Here is a 25167-nt window from a genome sequence, read left to right on the forward strand (position 1 = left end):
TTCCTAGTACTCCAGGCCTACTATTCATTGTATCATGTAGTGTCTCTGAAAGAAGAAGGCAGCACTATCATTTTTCCTCAAATGTTTGCCATTATTGTTATTAAAAATCTGTTCTTTCTACTAATGCAAACAAAAATCAGATGGCCATCAGGTCCTGGCCTGGATTAATCACTGCTGTGGGTAGAGGACTTGGGGGTAGGGGAAGCAGCCCAATTAGATTCCCACGAAAGAAAGTGAACCAACAATTAATAAAACCCCTAGATGCAAGCTATCTGGAAAGAATAAGCTAATGCAGGTAGTGGGATGGGAAACTGGCATCATAGTTTGAGAAGCAGAGCACCACCCTGAATTGAAATGCTTTGCTAGCATCAGTGGAGTTAGATAAACGCGCATTTCTATCAACTAATGACCACACTACACACACCTTGAATTTTTATTGCCCATACTATCGAATCTTAGCAGTATAGGTAGGTATATGACAAGTGCTAACCCAGGTGGAATCACCTCCAAATTTCTTCTCTACACAGGGGAAACTGGATACCCTGTCTGCTTTACTTGAAGGAGACTTTAGTTTTTTATCTAATGTGTCTGCTGTATAGGAGCTACATATATGGAATCATGGGTAGCCATACAATCAATAGGTTATAGCTGTCCCCACCCTGTATTTGAAAGGGCTATTTATATTACACAAGAACGTCCAGAAAAACTGGAAAAAAATTTGGCAGGAATTAAATTTAAACCAGTGTTTCATACCATGCACCAAAATAATTTTCAAACGGATACGTGACCTGAATATAAAGGTCACACAATGAATAATTTAAAAGAGAATGAAATCAGGTCAAGAGAATGAATAATTTAGAAGAGAAAACAATCACTTCTCCTGAATACTCTCACCTCTCTAGGATTTTGCAACACTGAGCTTTCCTGGTTATCGTCCTATTTATGCTACATCTCAGTGTCCTTTTCTGGTTCTTCATCTGGGTCTTCTCTGATAATCATGAGTGCTCCCAAGGCTCTTTCTGGGCCCTCTTCTACTTCTGTACTGCTTCATTGGTGATATCATCAGGTCCTGTAGGTTTAATGATCTCTTTGCAGTTGATTCCCAGATCTATATATTCAACCCTAATTTTTCTCCCAACCTTGTAAGAGTTTCTTCTACTGCAAATATCCTCCTTCTGGGATTACTTCTCATTTGCACAGTACATATCTTGTATGTACATTGTTGCTTGCATATTGTCTTGGGCATTATGATGTGAGTTACTTAAGGGCAATGACGATGGGTTTTTTTTTTCCTTTCTTTGCATCTCTAGAATTTAACATAATGCCTGGCACTTAATAAGTACTCATTAATTTATTGAAGACATTTAGAAGAGAAGTGAAGGAATAATAAAAATGTGTATCAAACATGAGTGATAAAATTCTGATACAAAAATATTCAGGGAAATGGCTCAGATGCAATACCAAGAGCCATTCCCCAATGAATTAGTGACCAAAGGATATGAACAATTTTCAAAGAAAGATCACTATCTGAATGAGCACATGAAGGTATGCTCCAAATCACTAATAATAAAAAATGCAAATTAAAACTCAGAGATATCATCTCACACAAATTAGTAGAGATGAAAAAGATAGGAACAATCAATGTTTGGGCACTGTGGGACAATAATGAACTAAAGTGCTATTGGTGGAGCTGGGAAGTTGTCTAACTTGTGGATTTTAATTTGGAATGATACAAGAAGTGATTAAATGCTCATACCCTTTCACTCATTAGTCCTACTACTAGACATAGACCTGTAAAAGTGAAGAAGTGAAAGATAGAAGCAAACGTCCAACAAATAACAAAATATTCATAGCAATATTATTTGTGGTAGTAAGGAACTGGAAGAAAGGTGCCCATCAATTGAGACATGACTCAAAAACCTAAGGCATGTCAACGTAATTAATTATTGTGCCTGAAGAAATGACATATGAGGAATTCAGAGAAACATGGAAGATTTGTATGAATGGATATAAAAGAACTTAAGTAGACTCAAGAAAACTATATACACAATAACTGCAACTATGTAAATGAAAAGATCATAGAAAGGAAGTCAAACTCTTAATAATCTAAAAAACAGTGAAGATCCTGGAAAAGAAATCATAATGCAAACCTCATATAAACAGGGCAGAGGTACATAGAATCACAGGCCTAAAACTCAGAGGGAACTTAGAAGTCATCTAGTCTGATATCATCTTATAGAAAATAAGATTGGGAACTACTGGGATAAAATAGTGTTTGTTTGTGTGTTGTGTGTAGATAGGTAGATACAAAGATCAATCTATACATACAATTTGTTTTACTTTGTCACAATTGAAGGTTCCATCTGGTGGTGGAAAATAACTATAATGTAAAAATAAAGATAAAAATACCAATAAAATGTACTTTTGAAAAGAGAGCTTCCAGAAACTCTGATACAAATGTCACATTTTTCAGTAAGCTTAGTATCAGTTCCTGCCAAATTTCTAGAATGGATTATCAAACTGGTAGTTTAGTTAGAAAAGAAAGTACCAGAATGTGTTCACTAAAAACAAGTCAGGTCAAACTAAATATGTTAATTTTTTTGACTGGTAGTTCAAAAGAATGTACATAGTGCATTTTATTTCAGCAAGTCATTTCACAAAGTCTTTCGCAATTTGTTTAAGTGAATATGGACAATAAAGTGAACTGTAGGAGAGAGATAGTAAAATTCAATAGAGTTGTAGCTGATTGAACAATCTTATTCAAGAGTATTGATGGCTGATGCAATGTCAAATTGGAGGGAAGTCTTCAATGTTATACCACAGAAAGTGTTAACTTGGTATTTTCCTATTTTTTCTTATGTTCTTTTCCTATTTCCTTTTTAATCGATGGCTTAAGTGAAGACAATGAAGACATGCTTATCAAATTTATTTACCTAAATGTTTGGTGAATTGATCACAAAGCTGGGATAGGTAATAAGCTGAATCATAGAATCAGGATACAAAACCATTTCAATCAGCTAAAAAGATGCTAAGATAATTCACTAATAAATGATACCAAAAAGTTAAAAAGTAATTTACCAAACCAACAAGATATAATTTCATAAGTATAAATGCAAAGTCCTGCATTATCATTTAATGGTTCATAGATCTATTATTTCACTTACGCAGGTACTCCATCTATGTATATTAAAACCCCTTGATGAGGGGCAGCTAGGTGGTGCAGTGGATAGAGCACTGGCCCTGGGGGCAGAAGGACCTAAGTTCAAATCCAGCCTCAGACACATAACATTTACTAGCTGTGTGACTCTGGGCAAGTCACTTAACCCCAATTGCCTCACCAAAAACAAACAAAAAAAACCTTGATGATTGAGTAAATGCATTTCAAGAGTTGTATGGCCAAAAAATTCACCACCCTATGACCAAAATGGTGATGAATCTCTGAACTTCTACAGACTGGTTCTCAGACAATAAGCTTTCACTAGACTCACACTTGGAGCCTTTCCAAGTTGGAAACCAGCTTGGAGCTAGCTATTAAAAGTCCCCCAAGTCAATTACACAAATATAAATGCATTATTATGATGCAATTATGACCAACAACCATTAAAAATACAAAGAAAGTGGGAAAGACCTTTATGAAATAATGTAAAATGTGGAAAAAGGCAGAAAACTGAGTATATATAACTATAACCATACCAGAGGAATGAGAATGAACAAAGATTCCTTATAGGAACTTAGAATAACTAAAAAATGACAATATTTTATGCACTGAAATTAATTAATTTAAATATCAATAAGCAAGTGATGATTAGCTATATTTGAGGAAAAGTAGGTTGGAACCAGGCTGTGAGAGGTTTTAAATGCCCAAGTTTTTCTATGAATCTAGAGATAATAAGGAATCATTGGTATTTACTGAGTAGAGGAGTTTCATGGCCAAATATGTATTTTAGAATTACCACTTTGGCAGCTATGTGGAAGATGGATCAGAGAGGATAAGACCTGAAGCACAGACACCAATTAGTAGACTACTGTAACAGTCCAGGATAGAGATGATTAAGATCAGAAATAAAGTGTTGAGTAATTAGAAAGTGTATGTAAGCAGAAGAGAGATGTTGGAAATATTATAAGGATCAGATGGTAGAATTTGGTGATTACTGAGGTAAAATTGAAAGAGTAAGGAGTAGGGGATGCCATGGAAGTTTTAATCTGGGAGACTAGAGGGATTATGGCACCTTTGGAAATAGTAGGGTAATTTAGAAAGGGCATATATTTAGTGGGAAGATAATGAGTTTGGTTTGGACATAAATACCTATGAAATATCCAGTCTGAAAAGACCAATAAGTAGTTGGTGATGCAGGACTGGAGCTCTGGAAACTGGAAGTGGGATTGGGGAAAAAGGAAAGAAGAAAGGTCATAGGCATCATAGATTAAGGGCTAGAAGTGACCTTTGAGTCTGTCTAGTTCACCTGTTTCACTTTGTGGGTGAGGCACCAAACCCAAAGAAGGTAAGTGACTCAGCCAAAAGTCACACAGGAAGGTAGGGAAGAAGGGAAGAGAAGAAGGAAATCTGTGAGGAAGAATGGGTTATCTCCAATGGCTGCTGATTTTTATGCTAAGGATCATACAAATAAGTCAGCACAGTCTCTGAATGCTTACATTACATGTAATTTTGCAAAGAAGATTCAGGACTAAGACCTACAATGTAGATGAAGACAGCTGCTCTTGAAGTTGAGACCTGAGTTCACATCTCATTGCAACCTCTCTCCATCTCAGCCCCCTAATTCCAGATGTCTCAGAGTATGTAAATTGTCCCTAATGACCTGTAAGTTATATCCAACTATCCCAACAGAACAGTTGCAAAGTGTGATAGGGCCAGAAATAGGGATTTTAATTCCATGAACACCAATATATGCTTGTGAAAAAATAATCAAACTTGATTTTATGGTAAAGAAGGGCTTTCTGGTGTGAATGAAAAGCATACATGTCAGCAAAAGCAATATATCGTACAATCACTTAAGGCTTCAAGTTTACAATGTCAAATGTTAAGCATCAAACATAGAATTTTTTTTTGTTTCAGTGGTAGAAAAAAGCTGTTATTAATAAAGAAATGCCATCAAAGAATGTTAGAAATGGAAAGGAGCTCAAAGACCATTTAGCAAACCCCATCTTTTTTTAAAAAAGGTTTTGATATCTTTTGTTTCAAAATCTCCTACATTCTCAAATTTAAAACTAATTTCTCCAGAATCACTCATAATTGATGAGGAAAATGAAGCCCAGAAAGTTTAAATGACTTACCTAAGTTCATACAGGTACCCATAACCAAGAAAGGTATGAGGTTCCCTGTCTCTTCCCAGTATTTCCTTCACTGTACATCTTTCTTGATTATATTGTTAAAAAAAAAAGCTCTGAAAATAATTTTATATATGCCCAAATTACAAGAAATAACAAAATGAAAATTCAGGATCTCATTTATAAAAGAAGTAAAAGTTGACCATGAAGTTCAAAGCTTATCTTTTTAAGTATATAAGAGGAGAATAAAATGTCTTTTGGGAGCTAAAAAGATAGCTGTATATAAAAGCACCATGTTTACTGATATTGTGAGATATTTGACAAAGAAAATGCAAAACTGATACTTAATTTCAAATACTTTCCACAAAAAGACCAGTTAAAAAGGATGACTATAAGCAGTTATGTAGATTCTTTTTAAATGTAATAATTGTATGTGTTTATATATATACATATATATGTATGTATGTATGTATATATACACACACACATTTATATGCATATACACAAAGTCACATATGGGGCAGGGAGTAAACACTCTGAACCTGTTCAGCTGCACACAATTCGTCTCACACAATCTAACAAAAAACAATGACAGACTTATCAAGTCCACCCTTAACCCCAGTTTTGGCCTAAACTTTAGGCAATCCATCCTCACCTATACATTCAAAACTCCATGCAATCAATTTGTTACTGTCCATTGTTATTTGCTCTCCTCAGGAAACATTTTCTTTTTTTTTTTTTTCTATTTTTTAAATTAATTTATTTTTAGTTTTCAACATTCACTTCCACAGGATTGAGTTCCAAATTTTCTCCCCATCTCATCCCTTCCCCCACCCCAAGTCAGTGTGCATTGTGAATACCCTTTCCCCTAATCTGCTCTCCCTTCTATCTCCCCCGTTTTCTGTTATCTCCTTCCCCTTCTATTTTCCTGTACAGCAGGATAGATTTCTATATCCCATTGCCTGTATATCTTATTTCCCAGTTACATGTGAAAACAATTTTTAACATTCGTTTTTAAAACTTTGGGTTCCAAATTTTCTCTCTTCCTCCCTCCCAACCCACCCTCTTTGAGAAGCCAAGCAACTCGATACAGGTTATACATGTGTAGTCATGCAAAACATTTCCATAGTAGTCAAGTTGTGGAGAACTAACTACATTTCTCTTCATCCTAGCCTGCCCCCCATTTATTTTATTCTCTCTTTTGACCCTGTCCCTCTTCAGAAGTGTTTGCTTCTGATTACCTCCTCCCCCAATCTGCTCTCCCCTCCCTTTGCTCTCTTATCCCTTTCTCTCCTATTTTGCTGTAGGGTAAGATGGATTTCCAGACCCAGTTGTGTATGTTATTCCCTCCTTAAGCCAAATCCAATGAGAATAAGATTCACGCATCCCCTATCACCTTCCCCCACTTCCCCTACAATGTAAAAGCCTTTTCTTGTCTGTTTTATGTGAGATAATTTACCCCATTCTATATTCTCCAGATATCACCCCTTCATCTTCAACTCACCCTGTCCCCTATATCTATCCATCCATCTCTCTCTATATATCTCTATATCTATATAGATATAGATATATAGAGAGAGATGTAGATATCAATATATCGATATAGACATAGATATATGGATATATATACACAGATATATATGTATGTATGTATATAATAATTTTTCCATCCAACTACTCCAATATTGACAAAGGTTTCACAAGTTATAAATACAATCTTTCCATGTAGGAATATAAACAATTCAACCTCAATAAGTCCCTTATGATTTCTCTTTCCTGTTTACCTCTTCATGTTTCTCTTGAGTCTTGTATTTGAAAGTTGAATGCTTTATTCAGCTCTGGTCTTTTCATCAAGAATGCTTCAAAGTCCTCTGTTTCACTGAATGTCCATTTTCCCCCTGAAGGATTATACTAAGTTTTGCGGGGTAGGTGATTCTTGACTGTAATCCCATCTCCTCTGACCTCCAGAATATTATATTCCAAGCCCTCTGGTCCCTTAATGTAGAAGCTGCTAAATTCTGTGTTATGCTGATTGTGTTTCCACAATACTTGAATTGTTTTTCTGGCTGCTCGAAGTATTTTCTCCTTGACCTGGGAACTCTGGAATTTGGCTACAATATTCCTAGTTTTCCTTTGGGGATCTCTTTCAGGAGGTGATCAGTGGATTCTTTCAATTTCTATTTTACCCTCTGTTTCTAGAATATCAGGGCAGTTTTCCTTGATGATTTCTTAAAAGATGATGTCTAGACTCTTTTTTTGATCATGGCTTTCAGACAGGCCAATAATTTTAAAATTATCTCTTCTGGATCTATTTTCCATGTCAGTTGTTTTCCAAAGAGATATTTCACATTGTCTTCTATTTTTTCATTCTTTTGGTTTTGTTTTACAATGTCTGGATTTCTCATGAAGTCACTAGCTTCCATTTGCTCCATTCTAATTTTTAAGGAAGTATTTTCTTCATTGAGCTTTTGGACTTCCTTTTCCAGTTGGTCAATTTTACTTTTTAAAGCATTCTTCTCCTCATTGGCTTTTTGCACCTCTTTTGCCATGTGGGTTTGTCTATTTTTTAAAGTGTTATTTTCTTCAGTATTTTTTTGGATCTCCCTTAGCAAGCTGTTGACTTGTTTTTCATGATTTTCTTGCATCACTCTCATTTCTCTTCCCAGTTTTTCCTCTATTTCTCTTACTTGTTTCTCAAATTCCTTTTGAGCTCTCCCATGGCCTGGGACTGATTCACAATTTTTTTGGAGGCTTTGGATGTAGGAGCTGTGACTTTGTTGTCTTCTTATGATTGTATGTTTTGATCTTCTTTGTCACCAAGGAAAGATTCTATGGTTTGACTTTTTTTACGCATTTTGCTCATGTTCCCAGCCAATTACTTAACTTTTAAAGTCTTTGTTAACATAGGGGTCTGCTTCCAGTGTGGAGAACATACTGTCCCAAGCTTTGGGAGTTTTGTGCAGCTGTTTTCAGAGATAATTCTAGGAACCCATAAATATTCCATCCCTCCAAGGTGGTACTATCAAGGGCAAGGTGTTTACTCCTTTCCTGGCCTGATTTCTGGTCTATGAGTGACCACAAGCACTCTTTTCTGCCTTGTAATTGTGAGGAGGACTCTCTCTGCACTGCCACCAGAAGCTCCACCATGCCAGTGCTCCTCCTCGCCCCTCACCCCAGATGCAAGAGCTCCTCCTCCCCACCCAGAACCGTGAGCCAGATCCAAGTATGGGCAAAGCAAGAGAATCTTGTCTCAGCACTGGCAAAGAGATCTCTGTGATCCTCACCCTGATCAGCCACTCAATTTTCCCTGTCTGTAAGAGGAGAGCTCCAGAAGCAGCCACTGTGCTGGAGCTATGCTGAGACTAGGGCTGGGACCAAGCTTCTCTCTCACTGTGGTCACACACATCTTTCCAACTGACTGTCTAAGATGTCTTTGGTATTTCAGTTAGATGGATCGCCCACTGAGCTGGTCCATCAGTATTATTTATCTTGAAGTTTCCTACTATGTTCCAGGCACTGTGCAAAGCACTTTAAAAATATTATCTTATTTGATCCTTATGGGAACTCTGAAAGGTAGCTTTTATTATTATCCTGATTTACAGATGATTAAACTGATCCAAACGGAGGCAGAGTGACTTGCCCAGGGTCAAACAGCTAGTAGGTTGAAAAGTTTGGAAATCACCACAGCTGCCCACGATTCAGTCTTCTGAGGCCTGCTCCAGGTGTGCTGAGGCCTGCGTGCCCATGCTGAACTGTGCATCCTCTCCCAGCCTGGCACAAGAGACATTTCCTGCTGACATTTCAGGTTGTATTGGGTTGGAAATTTGTTTCACTCTGTCTTTTGGTGGGTTCTGCCCCTCTATATTTTGTTTAGAGCCATTTTTGCAAGTATCTGGAGGGGTTTTGGGGAGAATTCAAGCAAGTCACTGCTTTTACTCCACCATCTTGGCTCCACCCCCCAGGACCCATTTTCAATGCCTTAAATTAGAGGTGTCAAACATACAGCTCACAGGCCATAAGCAGCCCACCATACTCCTGAATACAGTCTGAACTAGATTAACATAAAATTGAGAAATATTTAACAAAATAAATAAAAATACAATAAAATATGTTAATACGTGGTTTTCTAAGCCAAAATGAGCCCACTGGATTCCTTATGTACAGTTCAGTGGCCCCCATTTCTATTGGAGTTTGACACTATTGCTCTAGATGATTTTAGTATCAGGATCATGTTTTTCATTTTTCACTACATTGTGTAATGTCTATCATTTTTTGAGACTTCAGCCTCTATACTGACAACTCATCTGATTTACCACTTCTTCACATTCTACGACTTCATGACCTTCACAGCCATTTCACATTAGCCACCCAGAGCAAGACTATATGTTGAGTCCTGTCATCACTCAGCATGGCTCCACTTCCAAGCTTCCAAATGTGCTTTTCCTTTGCTTTTAATGGCATATTCATGTATTTAATTCACATCCATTTAACATGAGCTTATCAGATACTTGCACAAAGACAAAAATGGATGTGTCCTCAAGAAGCTTCTGTATTAGAGGAGGGAAACAGTACATACATATGCAAATCCATACCAAATATACAAAAAGTAATTTGTGTGTGAGGAGGGCACTCACAACTGAAGGGGGGCAGGAATGCGTGAATCAGGGACAGCCTTGTGGAAAAGGTGGCCCTTCAGCTGAGTCTTGAATGGAGCTAAGGATTCCAAGAGGGGGAGATGAGGAGGCCATACATTCCAAGCTTAGAGAACAGCCTAAACAAAGCCACAGAGAAAGGAGATAGCCTGTCATTTACAGGAAGCAACACGCAGGCCAGTTTGGAAGCAATGTGAGATTAGTCTGGAAAGAGAGGGTGGAGCCAGGCTCTGAAGGACTTCAAACACCAGAGAGTGTGTGTTTTATTATGGACAATAAGGAACTACTAGGAATATGCAAGGGAAGTTAGGAGGTGCAGTAGATAGCATGGTGGGCCTGGAGTCAGGAAGACTCATGTTCCTGAGTTAACCCGACATTTACTATCTGTTCGACCTTGGGCAAGTCACTTCGCTTCCATTTGGATCAGTTTAAGCATCTTTAAATGAGGATAATAATAAAAGCCACCTCTCAGAGTTTCCATAAGGATCAAATAAGACACTTGTTAGCCTTTAAGATGACATTTTTCTTCACCAAATCTGACTTTTTAAAATAAAAGAAAATGACACTAGGATTCTGTTTTCCATTTTCGTTAGTTAATTATTTGGCTGTGTAAAGAAGTGGTCTGCTAAAGAATACCATGTGAAAACCTGACTGTTCATTTCTCATATTTTCATAAAGGAAGCCTTTGGTATACATATAATTTTAAATTTTTTGTTTGTTTTGACATTGTACTCTTTCCAAATATAACCCTCCAGAGACCTATTTACTATAACAAAAAGAAAAAAAAAGTTAAATAAAACTAACCAACTTACAAAGCCTGACAGCATATGTTATGTTCCACACCTCTGCAAATGAAGATATATTTTTTCTTGTTCCAGGCAAAGCTAATTTGTTATTTTCAAAATTGTTAATTTAAATACTTTAATTTGAACAATTAAATAATTTAAATACAAAATAATTATTCTCAAAAACATTGCAGTTAAGGTCCCAGAGTCACCTCTACTCCATGATGAGCCATAAGAATAGGTCTTTGTGGAATAATAAGGTATATATCTCTTTTTATTGCACTTTGCAGATATAACTTTTTTTACAAATTGAAGGTTTATGACAACCCTTTGCTGATTATCTCCAATTTATCCTGTATATATCCTATTTGTATATAGTTGTTCGCATGCTATCTCCCCCATTAGACTGAGAGCTTCTTAACAGCAGAAGCTGTCATTTGCCTTTCTTTGTATCCCAAACACTTATGTGCCTGGCACTTAGCAAGCACTCAAAAAATGTTTACTGACTGACAATAAGGAGAATCTACTTATGTACAGGGGTGTTGTTGTCCTTTGTTCATGAAGAGGATCATGACATCGGGTAGGTGATGTCATGACTTGCAAATGAATTGGATTTAAGTGAGACAGGGCTGTGCAAAGTCACCAGCATCACTCTCTCCTCCGGAGCCATCTTGGTCCAGTGGTGAGATATAGATCAGGACTGGAGGTGGCCCTGGATGCGGTGGGAGACCTTGGCTTTTTTAAGCTAAGGTCTTTCCCAGGTCTCAGTTTTTCTGAGGTAATGCCTGTTCAGTGATTAAGACGAGCAGAGAGACAGAAGCAGAGAGGCAGAGGCAGAGCAAAGGAAAGAGAGGGAGAAAGAAGAGGGAAGAAGGGAGAATTCTGTGGCAAAGAACAAACATGTGTAAAGAATCTTTTTACCCGCTCTAATCTCTAATATGCTCATTTCTGCTACATTTTGCCTTCTGCCTTTAGTAAGAGACAGAGTAGATGTCATTACTCCTCAAGCCTACACTAAGGGATAACAATAACATGACCAGATTCCACTGGAGGAATTTTTTTTAAAAAGTGAACAGTATAATATTATTTAGTAAGTGCCCTCAAAGACTTCAATGTATTTACAACTTCCAGCATTGTCACAATTAAAATGTACTAAGTATTTAGCATGTTTGGATGCCTCAAGCACTTAAAATCCATCAAAACAAATAAGTAAAAAAAATGAAGGAGCAATTAGAAAGATTATATTTAAACCTGTTCAGAATAAAAACACGGTTTCTCCACAGAAGTCAACTACCCTTCCCCCAAATGCATGAGAGGCTTATGTTGAGAGAACCACTTCAAAAGTATAACAAGACTGTTTTTCACTGTCTTTAGTTGCTAGTTGCATTGTAATGCAATAACAAAATTCTGGAGAAAATAATATAAGCTTACTTGAGAATGATTTTCAGTTTAATGGACGAGATTTTAAAGGTTATTCTGATCAGAAACAAGGTCAAAGGTACATATCATATAATGGACAGGCTTAATGTATATGAGAATTGAAAGTTACATAAAGAAAAAATGTAGAGTACTCTTTGCCTCAGTTTTGCCTACCTTCCAGGGTTGTTGTGAAGATCAAATTAGATAATAATTGTAAAGTGCTTAGCACAGTGTACATGATAAGCACTATATCGATGCTAGCTATCATTATTATTGTTGTTGCTATTGGTATTCTCTGACAAAAGTCAATCTCCAAAGGTCTACTCCAGTCCAGCTCAGTATTGCTAATATAATCTTAAAGCTTAATAAACCTGAAAAACATAGGCTATGGCAAAACTACAATCACTGGTCTGTTTGCAAACCCTAATAAGCACTCTCATCCCACAGCCTACAGACATTTATATACTACCAGGTAGCCTGGGAGAGTAAAAAGTATGTCCCAAGTATAAGCCATTTTCAACTAAAGTGAGGTATCACTTGTCATTTTCTAGAACATTGTTCTATGCACAGAGAGAACCCAGAAGTGAAAAATGGAAAGACAGGATGGGAACACCAGGTCACATGTTTGAACTCTTAATGTGGATCTTATTAGCTATAGAAATGTAATATAATGATGCTCAAGTACCATCTCTGACATTTACTGGTTTTGTGACATTGAGCAAATCATTTAACCTCTTGTTGCTTCAAGAAACTTGCTAAGATTATAAACTGAAAAACACCTGTCAATCTGCACTGGGCATTTTCTTGACCAGAAGCTCCTTTGATTGATATGCCCAGACCAAAACAAAAGAGACCAAAAACAATTACACCCACATCCTCATAGAATTGTGGTGGAATAAACACTAGGAATGTGGAAAAGGGAAACAAGATTGCTAATAGGGATGCCGACTGCTGACTTCTTCAGAGAGCTGTGATTCATCACTGCCTTCCTACCTTAGAAATATTTCCTGGTATTCCAACACATGTCATTATGTCATAAAAACAATTTGGGAGGGGAGGATGGTGAAGCCAAGATGTGGTAAAGAAGCCAGAAAGTTGCTTGAGCTCTCCCCAGTTTCCCTTGGAAACAATGTTAAATTAAGCCTCTACAAGAATTCTAGAGCAACAGAATCCGCAAAAAGGCAGAGTAAAACAATTTTCCAGTCCAATACAATTTAAAAGGACTTCAGGAAAGGTCTGTTGCACTTGGGTAAAAGCGAAGCACAGCCCAGTAAAGGTGGTGTCTGACCAAGCCAGCTGGAAGTTCTTAGACACTGCACAGAATAGTACCTTAGGCCCCATGGTCCTGGGTGGGCAGGCCAGTGGGATGACAGGCCACTATGAGGCCTTCAGCCCCGCACAGCAGGCAAACTGCCAGGGCACAACTGGTGTGACTCAGCTAGGCCACCCAAGCACAGTGGGCAAGCTGCCAGCCCCAGAGGCCCTGGCTCAGAAAGCCAGTGACCAGAACCTCGGTGCCTGGTGCAAGAAGGTGGGGACAGTGCCCCCTGTATCCCATAAGCAGAGCTCAACTTTTTAAATAAACAACAACAAAAAAGCCCCGATCATAGAAACCACGATGGTGACAGGGAAGATCAAAACACAAACTCAGAAGAGGATAACAATATCAAAATTCCTATATGCAAAGCCTCAAAGGAAAATAGGAATTGGTCCCAAGTCCAAAAAGAACTCTTGGAAGAACACAAAAAGGATTTTAAAAACCAAGTAAGAGAGGTTAAACAGGAATTGGGAAAAGAAATGAGTTATGCAAGAGAATTACGAACAAAGAGTCAACAACTTGGAAAAAGGGAAGAACAAAAATTGACTGAAGAAAACAACTCCTTAAAAAATAGAATTGGTTGGGGGCAGCTAGGTGGAGCAGTAGATACAGCACTGGCCCTGAAGTCAGGAGGACCTGAGTTCAAACGCGACCCCAGACTTGACGCTTGACACTTACTAGTTGTGACCCTGGGCAAGTCACTTAACCCCAATTGCCTAAAAATAAAAAAAAATTTAAAACAAATTTTAAAATAGAATTGGTCAAATAGGAAAAAAAAAATCTACTGAAGAAAACAACTCTTTAAGTAGAATTGGCTGGGGCAGCTAGATGGTGCAGTGGATAAAGCACTTGCCCTGAAGTTCAAATCCAGGCTCAGACACTTGACTCTTACTAGCTGTGTGACTCTGGTCAAGTCACTTAATCCTGATGCCTCACCAAATAATAATAATAATAACAACAACAACAACAACAACATAGAAGGAAGGGCAGATTGACGGATGTGATGGTCAGAAGCAAAATACTGCTGAGGAGGGAGAGGGTAAAAGGAGAGGGAGAGAAAAATATAAAGAGGGGGAAAATAGGATGGAGGGAAACACACAGTAATCATAACTGAATGTGAATGGGATGAACTGTCCCATAAAACAGAAGCAGATAGCAAAGTGGATTAAAAAACAGAATCCTATGATATGATGTTTACATGAAACACATTTGAAGCAGATAGATACATATGTATCTCACAGTATGTATCAAAGGTAAAAGGCTGGAGCAGAATATATTATGCTTCATCTGAAGTTAAAGAAAAAAAAGCAAAGGCAGCAATCCTGATCTCAAAGCAAAAGCAAAAATTGATCTAATTAAAAGAGACAAGGAAGGAAATTACATCTTGCTAAAAGACACCACAGACAGTGAAGCAATATCTAAACATATATGCACCAAGTGGTATGGCATCAAATTCTTAGAGAAGTTAACTGAATTACAGGAAGAAATAGACAGCAAATCTACATTACTGGGGTTTATCCTCTCCCTCTCAGAACTAAATAAATCTAACCCCACAGGAAAGCAGTTAAGTAGGTGAACAGAATTTTAGAAATGTTAGATATGATAGACCTATGCAGAAAACTGAATGATGATACAAAGGAATATGGCTTTTTCTTACTAGTACATGGCACCTACACAAAAATTGACCATGTATTAGAGCATAAAAACCTCACATTCAATGCAGAAAAGCTAAAATATTAAGTGCATCTTTTTCAGATCATGATGTGATGAAAATTACATGTAACAAAAGGCCACAGAAAGACAGACTAAAAACTAATTAGAAATTTATTAATCTAATCCTAAAGAATGAATAGGTCAAATAACAGCTTATAGAAACAGTCAGTAACTTCATCAAAGGGAATGACAATAATGAGATGATATATCAAAATTTATGGGATGCAACCAAAGCAGGACTTAGGTGGAAATTTATTTCTAAATACTTATATGAATAAAACAGATCAATGAATTAAGCAAGTAATTTAAAAAGTTAGAAAAAGAACAAATTAAAAATCCACAATTAAACACCAAATTAGAAATTCTGAAAAACCAAAGGAGAGATTAATAAAAGTGGAAGAAAACTATTACAATAATAAATTAAACTAAGAGCTGGTTTTATTCGGGGGGGACAATAAAATAAACATTTGGTTAATTTGATTTAAAAGAAAAAAGAAAACTAAATTACTAGTATAAAAAATGAAAAAGCTGAATTCACCAAAGAGGAAATTAAAGCAATAATTAGGGGCTATTTTGGCCAACTGTATACCAATAAATATGACAATCTAAGTGAAATGGATGAATATTTACAAAAGTATAAATTTCCCAGACTAATAGACAAAGAAATAAAATATTTAACCCCATTTTAGAAAAAGAAATTGAACAAGTCATCAATGAACTCCCTAAGAAAAATATCTCCAGGACCAGATGGATTTACAAGTTAATTCTACTAAACATTTAAAGAACAATTAATTCAAATATTATATAAACTATTTGGGAAAATAGGCAAAGAAAGAGTCCTACCAATTTGCTTTCATGACACAAATATGGTACTGATACCAAAATCAGGAAGAGACAAAACAGAGAAAGAAAATTATAGACCAATTTCTCTGATGAATGCTGATGCAAAAATTTTAAATAAAATATTAGCAAAGAGATTAAAGCAATCTACCACCAGGATAATACACTATGACCAGACAGTTTTCAGATGAAGAAATTAAAGCTATCTTTAGTCATATGAAAAAATGCTCTCAATCACTACTGATTAGAGAAATGCAAATTAAAACAACTCTGAGGTACCACCTCACACCTATCAGATTGGCTAAAATGACAGAAAAGGAAAATGACAGATGTGGGAAAATTGGGACACTAAATGCATCCTTTGTGGAGTTGTGAACTAATCCAACCATTTTGGAGAGCAATTTGGAACTATGCCCAAAGGGTAATCAAATTGTGCATACCCTTTGATACCAAAGATATCGTAAAAAAGGGAAAAGGATCTACATGTACAAAAATATTTATAGCAGCTCTCTTCATATGGTGGCAAAGAACTGGAATATGAATGTAATGGAATACTATTGTGCTATAGAAACGATGAGTAGGCAGAGTTCAAAAAAACCTGGACTTACATGAACTGATGCTGAATGAAGTGAGCAGAACCAGGAGAACACGATACACAGTAACAACATTGTGTGATGACCAACTCAGCAATACAATGATCCAAGACAATTCCACAAGATGCACAATGGAAAATGTTATCCACATCCAGAGAAAGAACTATGGAGTCTGAATGCAAATCAATTTTAACTTTTTTTTTGGTGGCTTTTCTCTTTTGTTCTGTTTCTTCTTTCACAACATGACTGATGTGGAAATGTTTACAAGATTGCACATGTATAACCTATATCAGATTGCATGCCGTCTTGGGGAGGGAGGGGGGGAGGGAGGGAGAAAAAACTGGGAGTCAAAATTTTTAAAAAATTAATGCTGAAAACTATCTTTACGTGAAATTGGAAAAAATAAAATATTAAAAAAAAATTTGGCATATACTGCCGAACTCTGGGGAATAAGGCTTTTATAAAGCTTAGCATATAATTCTCAAGCATGTGAAAAGACCCTTGACTGCCTTTATCCCTCCAAATCTTCATTTAAATTATAGTGCTATATCACTTATACATTCTTACGAGAGCTACCCAAGGAAGGAAGGCTTTTCTGGCTTTGTAACCAACCTAATGATCACAGGATCTTGGGCCTAGTGTTGGAAGAAACACAAAAGGCTATCTAGCCCTGCTTTCTCATTTTAAAAAATGAAAATGATGAAACTTAGGGAGAACTAAGCTTTTCCTCTCTTCTGAGACCAAAGAACTGAGGAAATCTTGAATTTAATTTGGCCTCTTTAAATCATCTTACACAAGTGATTGTCATTCAGGATCAATCAAAACTAGAGGAGAGTGATGCCAACAATTAACTGTGAGGATACCGTCTTCAAAAGGCTATATTACCAACATGTCAAATTTCAAATTTAGATGTATAATAGTTAACACAATCAAAGTCACAGATACATTAGTCATCAAAATACACAGCTATGTTCTGAACTAGCTAACATTAAAATACTATACTTTTCTTTGGAAAACTCCACATTTTCCCAACCTTGACTAGACTGACACATTCCTTTTCTACACTAGCTTCTAGCACTGACCACAACAACCATAAATATAATTGGTTTGAAAATGTTGGCAAAAATTTTACAGATAAATTCCCAATTTACTGGTTGAACACAAGCTATTAGTTTATAGAAGAGTAGAAATAATCTGTCCTTATCATCCAGTACCTTTCTTCCTATACTCTTACCTAATGAAAAAATAACATTGGAGTCAGAAGGCCTATATTCTAGCCCTGCCCATGTTATTTATTAGCTATGTAACTTTGAATTCTATCTCCATTTCTGTAAAATGGTGCCGCTACTACTTAACACTGATTATTTCTGGGTTACTGTGATTACAAGCTAATGAAATAATAAAGAGTCTATACAAATATAAGCTATTGTTGTAACATCTGACCAATTTAAAAACAATTTTTTTTCTCCTCTCTACTACCCTATCACTATGTGCCTCTTGAAAGTATTTCTACGTTTTAAAACTATATTATAATTGTGTCATCCTGTTTACTTGATTGTAAAGCTACAGTAGTTCTGATAGAGCACTTGTCCCAAAAACTCAAATTGGTTTCAATGCAATTGATTAGTTAGAAAACAACTTGAGCATCATGCAAATTTTGCATTTGTTTAGGTCTGAAGCCAGATACCCTCACTATTTATTTTAACATTTACGTTTAGCATGTATCAAATTGTGCTATCATTTTTATTCGGTTCTGATCTTTTTTAGGTGACATTGACAAAGTTGAGTGTTGTGCCCATAACTCCCATTTTTCCCTTAAGCCCTAGGTTATTTTGGTGTTGTTGTTGTTGTTTTGTTTTGGGTGAGGCAATTGGGGTTAAGTGACTTGCCCAGGGTCACACAGCTAAGAGTCTGAGGCCGAATTTGAACTCAGGTTCTCCTGACTCCAAGGCCAGAGTTCTACTCACTGCGTCACCTAGCAGGAGTGTGTATATTGCACTATAGCAGAACTGACTGTACTTAGAAGCAGACTGTCTTGTTTTTGTATACCCCATTGCCTAGCTTAGTTGACTGAAGTTCATTAGCATAAATTGAATTTAATCTTCAACTTCAACTAGATACTAATGTAACTTCAGAAAACTGTAGTAAACAACACTGCCTTCACTTGAGATCTCAGAATCAACAATAAAATAGCATTTCTAAGACCAAGTCTAAACCCAGTGTTTTTTTTTTAATCATGACTTGGCTTTTAACAATATGTATAAAAAACACAGACAATGCCATTTTTTGTTTAGTAATTACTTCCAGTAGTATAGTGACGAATAAGACAATAGCTACAAGTTGAACAAAGGCTGTCACAAAGTCATCTTTGAATCAAGTGTGGGACAACATCTCTGAATGAGGTAAGATGCAAAGAGTAGTACCTTTAAAAAGTTCAATTACCTTCATTTGTATTCCAATAAAAAGAACAATTCACTAAAACATAATGCTAAATCAAGTTTAAGTAAAATAAATCAGTAAATACCTTTCAGTTGATTTTTTAGTCTACTAAGTAAGCTCTTTGCAAAATATTCCAAGTGTTCTCAAACAGATTTCACATTTAATTTCAGTTTATGATAATCATCTACTTTAAAAGTTTGACAAGAAATCAAGATTTAGGCAGTCGATCTAAATCTTGATTTCTTGTCAAACTTGAAAACATCTACAATTTCATCAGAGTAGGTACATTTTCCTCCCACAAATGCAGGCTGACATCTTTCCACATCTTAAGAAACAACTCTGCATGATTTGCTGTGGTCAATCTTTCTGATAATGAATGAGCTCCGAACTCAGAGAGACTGGTCCTTGAGATAGAAGTCTGTTGGCAGGCCATAGCCTTTTCAAACTGATAGGACCTGTTTGAATCAGTACTTTGTTAGAATAAGAATCTGTAAAAACTGAAGGTCATACCCCCAAAGAGATCAAACAAAAAGTCATCCATACACACACACACACACACACACACACATAGAAACACACACACCCCTTTTATAGTGGCAATAAATTAAAAATAAAGAGGGTGCCCATCAAGTAGGAAATGGCTAAACCAATTATGGTAAATGAATGAATATGCCATAGAAAATTATGAAAGGGACAGTTTCAACGAACCCTATGAAGACTTGTATGAATTAACGCAAAGTGAAAAGTAAACAGAACAAGGAGAATATTACTCACAAAAACAGCACTAAAAAAACAAATATTGAAAGCCTTAAGCACTCTGGTTGATGCAGTGGCCAACCAGTATTCCAGAACACTGGGCTAATGATGATGCATAATATCCACTTTCTGACAGAGAAGTGATGGACTAGAGGTGCAGAATATATAGCAGTAATTTGTTTTGCTTAACTACTCGTATTTGTTAAAGACTTTTGTTTCTTTTTCCCCGCCACACTGAAGGGTAAAGATTGGGGGAGGAATAAATACATATTCATTTTTTAAAAATAAATTTAATTTCTTAAAGGGTCACTTCTCCAAGGCAAATAAAAAGTAGCATGTTACCGAATCTAATTATATATTCACTGAAACAAAGGGATAAAGGGTTACATATCTTGGAGGTTTATAAGCTATTGTATAGCCATAGTAATGGAGGATTCAAAATTGCTACCCAGGCACTTTCCTGCTTCCCAAATTACTACTGAATACCCTGCTAGGAAAGATAAAGGAGGAAGGAGTGTCCTTATGCCTCACTCCCCTCCAGTTCTGTGGCACATCACCTACCTTTTTTGTGTTCTCTTCTTTCTGTGCTCCTAGAAAATATTAATAGTTCTACTTAAGGTTGGTGGTTGTTTTTTTTTAACTTAAGTAGCACTATTAAATAAAAAAAAGTTTTTGTGGACCTGGCCTAGAAGCCCAACTACCACCTATCAAACTGTTTCTCAAGTTAAGCAACTAGCCCAGGAATGAACTTTTAGATTAACATCTTTTTAGTTTGGACCAACATGTGTAGAAAAAAAATGCCTGACATGGTTGCTCACTTTTATCTTCTGAAATTCTTCCAATTCTGACTGGGGACTCAATATTTTATATGATGTAGGTCTTCAAATCTAACCTCTAAAGTTACTTTGGAAGCCACTGCAATCACTATTTTGAATGTCAATTAGCATTTTCCTCTTCACAGTTTTCCAAGGATTTCTTGGAAATCAAAACTATGTAAAGAGATATGACAAAATTACAAATTTAAATTACAGTTGAATCTCAACTTGGGTCTGGTTATATTTAATACACTCTTCATAGCATATTACTGATATGCTAACACCCAGGGTACTGAGCTTCCACTGATGAGGTCTTAGGCAATCTATATGAACAGGACAAAGGCATTTCTACTTTTTGTATATTTGATTAATTTATCTTTCTAATTATAGATATAGTCTCTAAAACCTAGTTCATGCTACCTATGAATATAATCATGCTACCTACATTAGTAAATAAATGAGTCACAGGTGGCAAACTAAAGCCCAACCCCTATGCAAATCATGTGAAATTCAAATTAATTATATTTAACCATGTTGAAAATGCAGTAAGTACCTATTAACTACAAGTTCTAAATAAATGTAAACTTCTTATTGCTTCAAAGAAGTAAGTCATTAAAGAACTGATAAAAAAAAAAACCACAACTCCTTACCTGTAACAACAACAACAAAAAAGATGACATTAGAGAATGAACTTAATTATCTACCATGTAGACAGTTTTCACTAGTAAGGGCAGAAGGGCCATGTTCATTTCCCAAAGATGCCAGCTAAATGGGAATTACCAATCATTGTAGGCTGTTGCTGACTCTCTCGAGTTCTGCCTAGTAAATCAGCCAAGTGAATTTTGGGCACTTCAAACACTTCAGCAAAGGTCTCTGAGTTCTTTTCAATTCTTTACAACTTTCCCCTCACTTTCATCATGCTTTATTTTCACAATATCTCTTCCATCTTGAACAAATCACTGGAAACTCTACTCCTTTTCTTTATCCTTCAAGTCAGTGTACCCTAATCTTAGTCAACAGTTTTTTTTTTCTTTTTACTTCAATCTTTTTCACCTTCCTTCTGGAACTTGTAGATCAAGCATCCTAAAAATTAGGGGAATCACTTAGATTATTCTAAATTCTACAAATAAAAATATTAATATGTCCTTCAACAAGTACTAAATAGAATCAATAGCTATAAACTTACATGAAATTTCAACTGCTAACATTCTATAGAAGTGAAAGCATTTCTTTGGAGTGAAAATTCTTGTTTACCGATCAGCATTTTCATGTAATCTTAATAGAAAAACTCTTATTTTCTGGAACAGCCATGATGTGCAACAACTGACTCCAATCCACAAGTACAAGTCTTTCATCCAAGCACACACAGCACTGAAGAGAAGACCTCTGATTATTTTTTAAGAGCTGAGAGATGAAGGCAAAAAAAATTCCAAATATTATACATTTTGTTGCTCTAAGTTAAACTTGTATAAGTAACCCAACTAAAGCTATTGTTCCATCTGAAAATTATACCTGAAATGTCAATTTAATAAACCCCAAATTAATAAATTACAACTGTCTAAATGCATCATGAATGTATATTTGTTTGCCTTAATATTAGAACATTTAACACTATGTACATTATAAAGGAAGATAAGAATTTTTTTGAAAATAACTTCAAAAATACCACTATTATTTATGCGGCAATGAAACAAGGAAGCTTATCACAGCTTTTAAGAAACCATAACTGTTTTAGTGGAGTATCACCCTCAACATAAATTAACACAATCCCACACAATAATGTCTCCAATTTATTATCTTTTCCACAGTACAAAGTTTCACAAACCAAATATCCTTTGTAGTTATTCAAAGTCTGTAAACAAGTGCCCATATTTCCCCCCCAGTTTAAGTTTGTGAATGTTTTAAGTCCTTCAATCAAGTTCCAAGTTTGTCGCTTGCAAAAAGAAATCAAGAACCTCAGCTCATTAAATTATGTATATCTTTTATCATACAGCCTGCAATGCAGTAAAATCACAGTGAAAGCCCTTGGGAAAAACAACAGAAACAAAAACCATGATCTTTACAGCAGGACTTGAAACTTTAGAATAATAAATGTGTCTAAAGAAGCTTCCCATAATAAAAGTGTAGGTTTCCATTTCCAGAAATCAAGTCAGTTAGAAATCCTAGGTTCTATTTAAAAACCTATTTAGATTTAAAAGTGAAAACAGCTTCCTCTCCTTAGTCATTTTATAAGCCCTAGACAGTTTCACTTGCAAAGATTTTTTTTTTCCAGTCTGGAAAACAGTAGTGCAATTAGTTTTACTTCTTTTAAGTTACTTAGTCCAGTATTGTAAATAGCTCTCTGGAAAGATAAGAAGATGCTCTGGTAAACAAGAAATTTTTGCAAGCCCATGCCGGCTTACTAGTCCATTAAAGCTCAGAAGTCCAAAGTGGCTTTCAAAAAAATTTTTATATACATAACTAATAACAAAGCAGAAATAAATAGGCAGGAATAACTGTAAACTGTCTCAATGTTTTAATGATTTTTTTCAGTGACAGCTGGTATGATGTACTGATGGTAGAGTCACTTTAATAAGCAAACAGTTGCCTTTAAGGGCATTCCACTATGGTATTCATTCTGGAATGCCCAAATGGAATTACATTCCTAAAATTTTAAAATAACAAAAAAAAATTTTTTTAAGTGAAAGATAAAGAAAGGTTTAATGATGCCACACTTATGGATTTCCACCAGCCAATTCATTTGGATTTCTTCTTAAAAAGGCTTTTAATTTTGGATGGCTTTTTGCTTTTCTCTCCATTCTGATAAAGGTCCTGTGGGATGCTGCTTATCCTGGGGACATTTGGGATTTCTTGAATGGGTTTGCTTTCATTGTTGGCTGATGAACATGAAGTGTGGCGAGGCTTAGGAACAGGCATTCCACTAGAAAGCTGGTTCATGCTGCAGGATTTCTCCAGGATACCATTATATACTTTGCTTGCAGGACTGAATATCATACTTTTAGTTTCTGTCAGACCTATACAATCAGGAGAACCCCTGGAAATATTAGCAGTTACTGGTGAGTCTCCTCTGGATGAATCTTCTAATGAGAGTTCCTCCCTGGATATTTTTCGAGGAGACAAGGTATGGTACATCTCAAGGCTTGAAGGTGGAGACTGTTTTCTTCCAATGGATGAGTTTAAGGAGTCACATTCTGAAGCTGTATCTGGTATTTCCCTGAATGAGATAAAATCAAAACAAAAAAGTTAAAGATAAAATGCTGACAGGAAAAGATGACATTCTAATTTAGTCAATGTATCGTCAATATACAATTATATTTAATCTACTGTAATTTGAAAGGGGGAATACTGAAAGTGAATTCCACAAATTTCAATAAACAAACCAAGAATAATCTTCATTATTAAGATTTACATTATTTGTAATAATGTGAAAGTCTGATGTTTAATTTAGGAAAAGGAGAAAAAGCTGAAGTATTTTTATTTCTAATCTAGAAAATAGTCTATAACAAATTTAAAATAGGACCATCTTATTACATTCTAGACAGCTTAACTTTGTGATTTCAAGAATTACTACAAATCATTGTCCTGTTCAATGTATATTTCAAAGCACAACTGAGTATTACCATCTGAAAAATAATTTTCTTCAATCTTCCTTTTCCCAGTTATTTTCTAAATTTTTATTCAACTGAACAGTTAAAAATCTACAATGGAAAACTCAGTTTCATTTGTTTCAAGTAAAAAAAAAGTAGAAAATCAACTGAAATGCTTAAAAGTACAGCTATGAATATGCTAAATATTATATCATTTAAACAGAAGATTATATGAAATAAAATTGGCCAGATTGCTCTATTTTACTTAAATCTTCTCTAAAAAATGAACATTCCTTTTAAAATTGCCTTATAACTGTCATATTATTGGAGAAATTAAATAAGTATTTACATTGGAATGTTCTACCTGAGAGTCAATTAAATTAAATAAAGACAACAAATGAAAATGTACATTTCCACAGATACAAACATTAAGAGAAATATTATAATTTTCTACTGGGAAAGATAATGTTAGTCTAACCCCTGATTTTTTAGTATCTGATTAAACTCTTAGTTTCTGTTAAGCACATGATCAGAACAACTTGTGAAAACATTTACAGTTATTCATGAATCTCCTCTGGATAAATCCTCAAATGAGAATTACTCCCTTGATTTTTAAAAATTATGTTGAAGTCTTTTGTTTTTACAGCCCAATCATTTCTCACTTACCACCCTCCTAATGATCTCTTGATATTTTTGAATAGACAATGTTTGGCCTACCACAACACTTTAAGGAAACTCAGTTAACTTCAAATCAAGATTTTAACCAACAACAGGCAAATTTTTAAAAAAATATCCTTATCGACTGAAATGTTCAAATGATTATAAGTAAATAGGTACCTTTCTATACCCATTCCTTCATGACATTTTTTATTGCTCCTTTCCCTCCCTGAGAAAAGTAGAGGAAAAAAGGGTACAAAGAGGAAGTATCATGGTAGAAAGGAGTAATGAAAAAAATAAGGGAGAT

The 25167-nt window shown here is 35.6% G+C and overlaps 1 protein-coding gene across 2 annotated transcripts in view; it reads right to left on the reverse strand.

Annotated features, from left to right (window-relative positions):
- Positions 1-22393: 22393 nt before the first annotated feature.
- Positions 22394-25167, reverse strand: part of STIM2 (stromal interaction molecule 2) — a 178821-nt gene continuing 176047 nt past the window's right edge. For both annotated transcript variants that reach the window (XM_020992232.2, XM_020992223.2), the window contains one exon: positions 22394-23830. In XM_020992232.2, coding sequence (XP_020847891.1) covers positions 23353-23830 — 478 coding nt within the window. In that variant the 3' untranslated portion in view covers positions 22394-23352. The remainder of the gene's footprint in view (positions 23831-25167) is intronic.

Source organism: Phascolarctos cinereus, unplaced genomic scaffold, assembly GCF_003287225.1.
Source record: "Phascolarctos cinereus isolate Bilbo 61053 unplaced genomic scaffold, phaCin_HiC Scaffold_9;HRSCAF=440, whole genome shotgun sequence".
NCBI lineage: Eukaryota > Metazoa > Chordata > Mammalia > Diprotodontia > Phascolarctidae > Phascolarctos > Phascolarctos cinereus.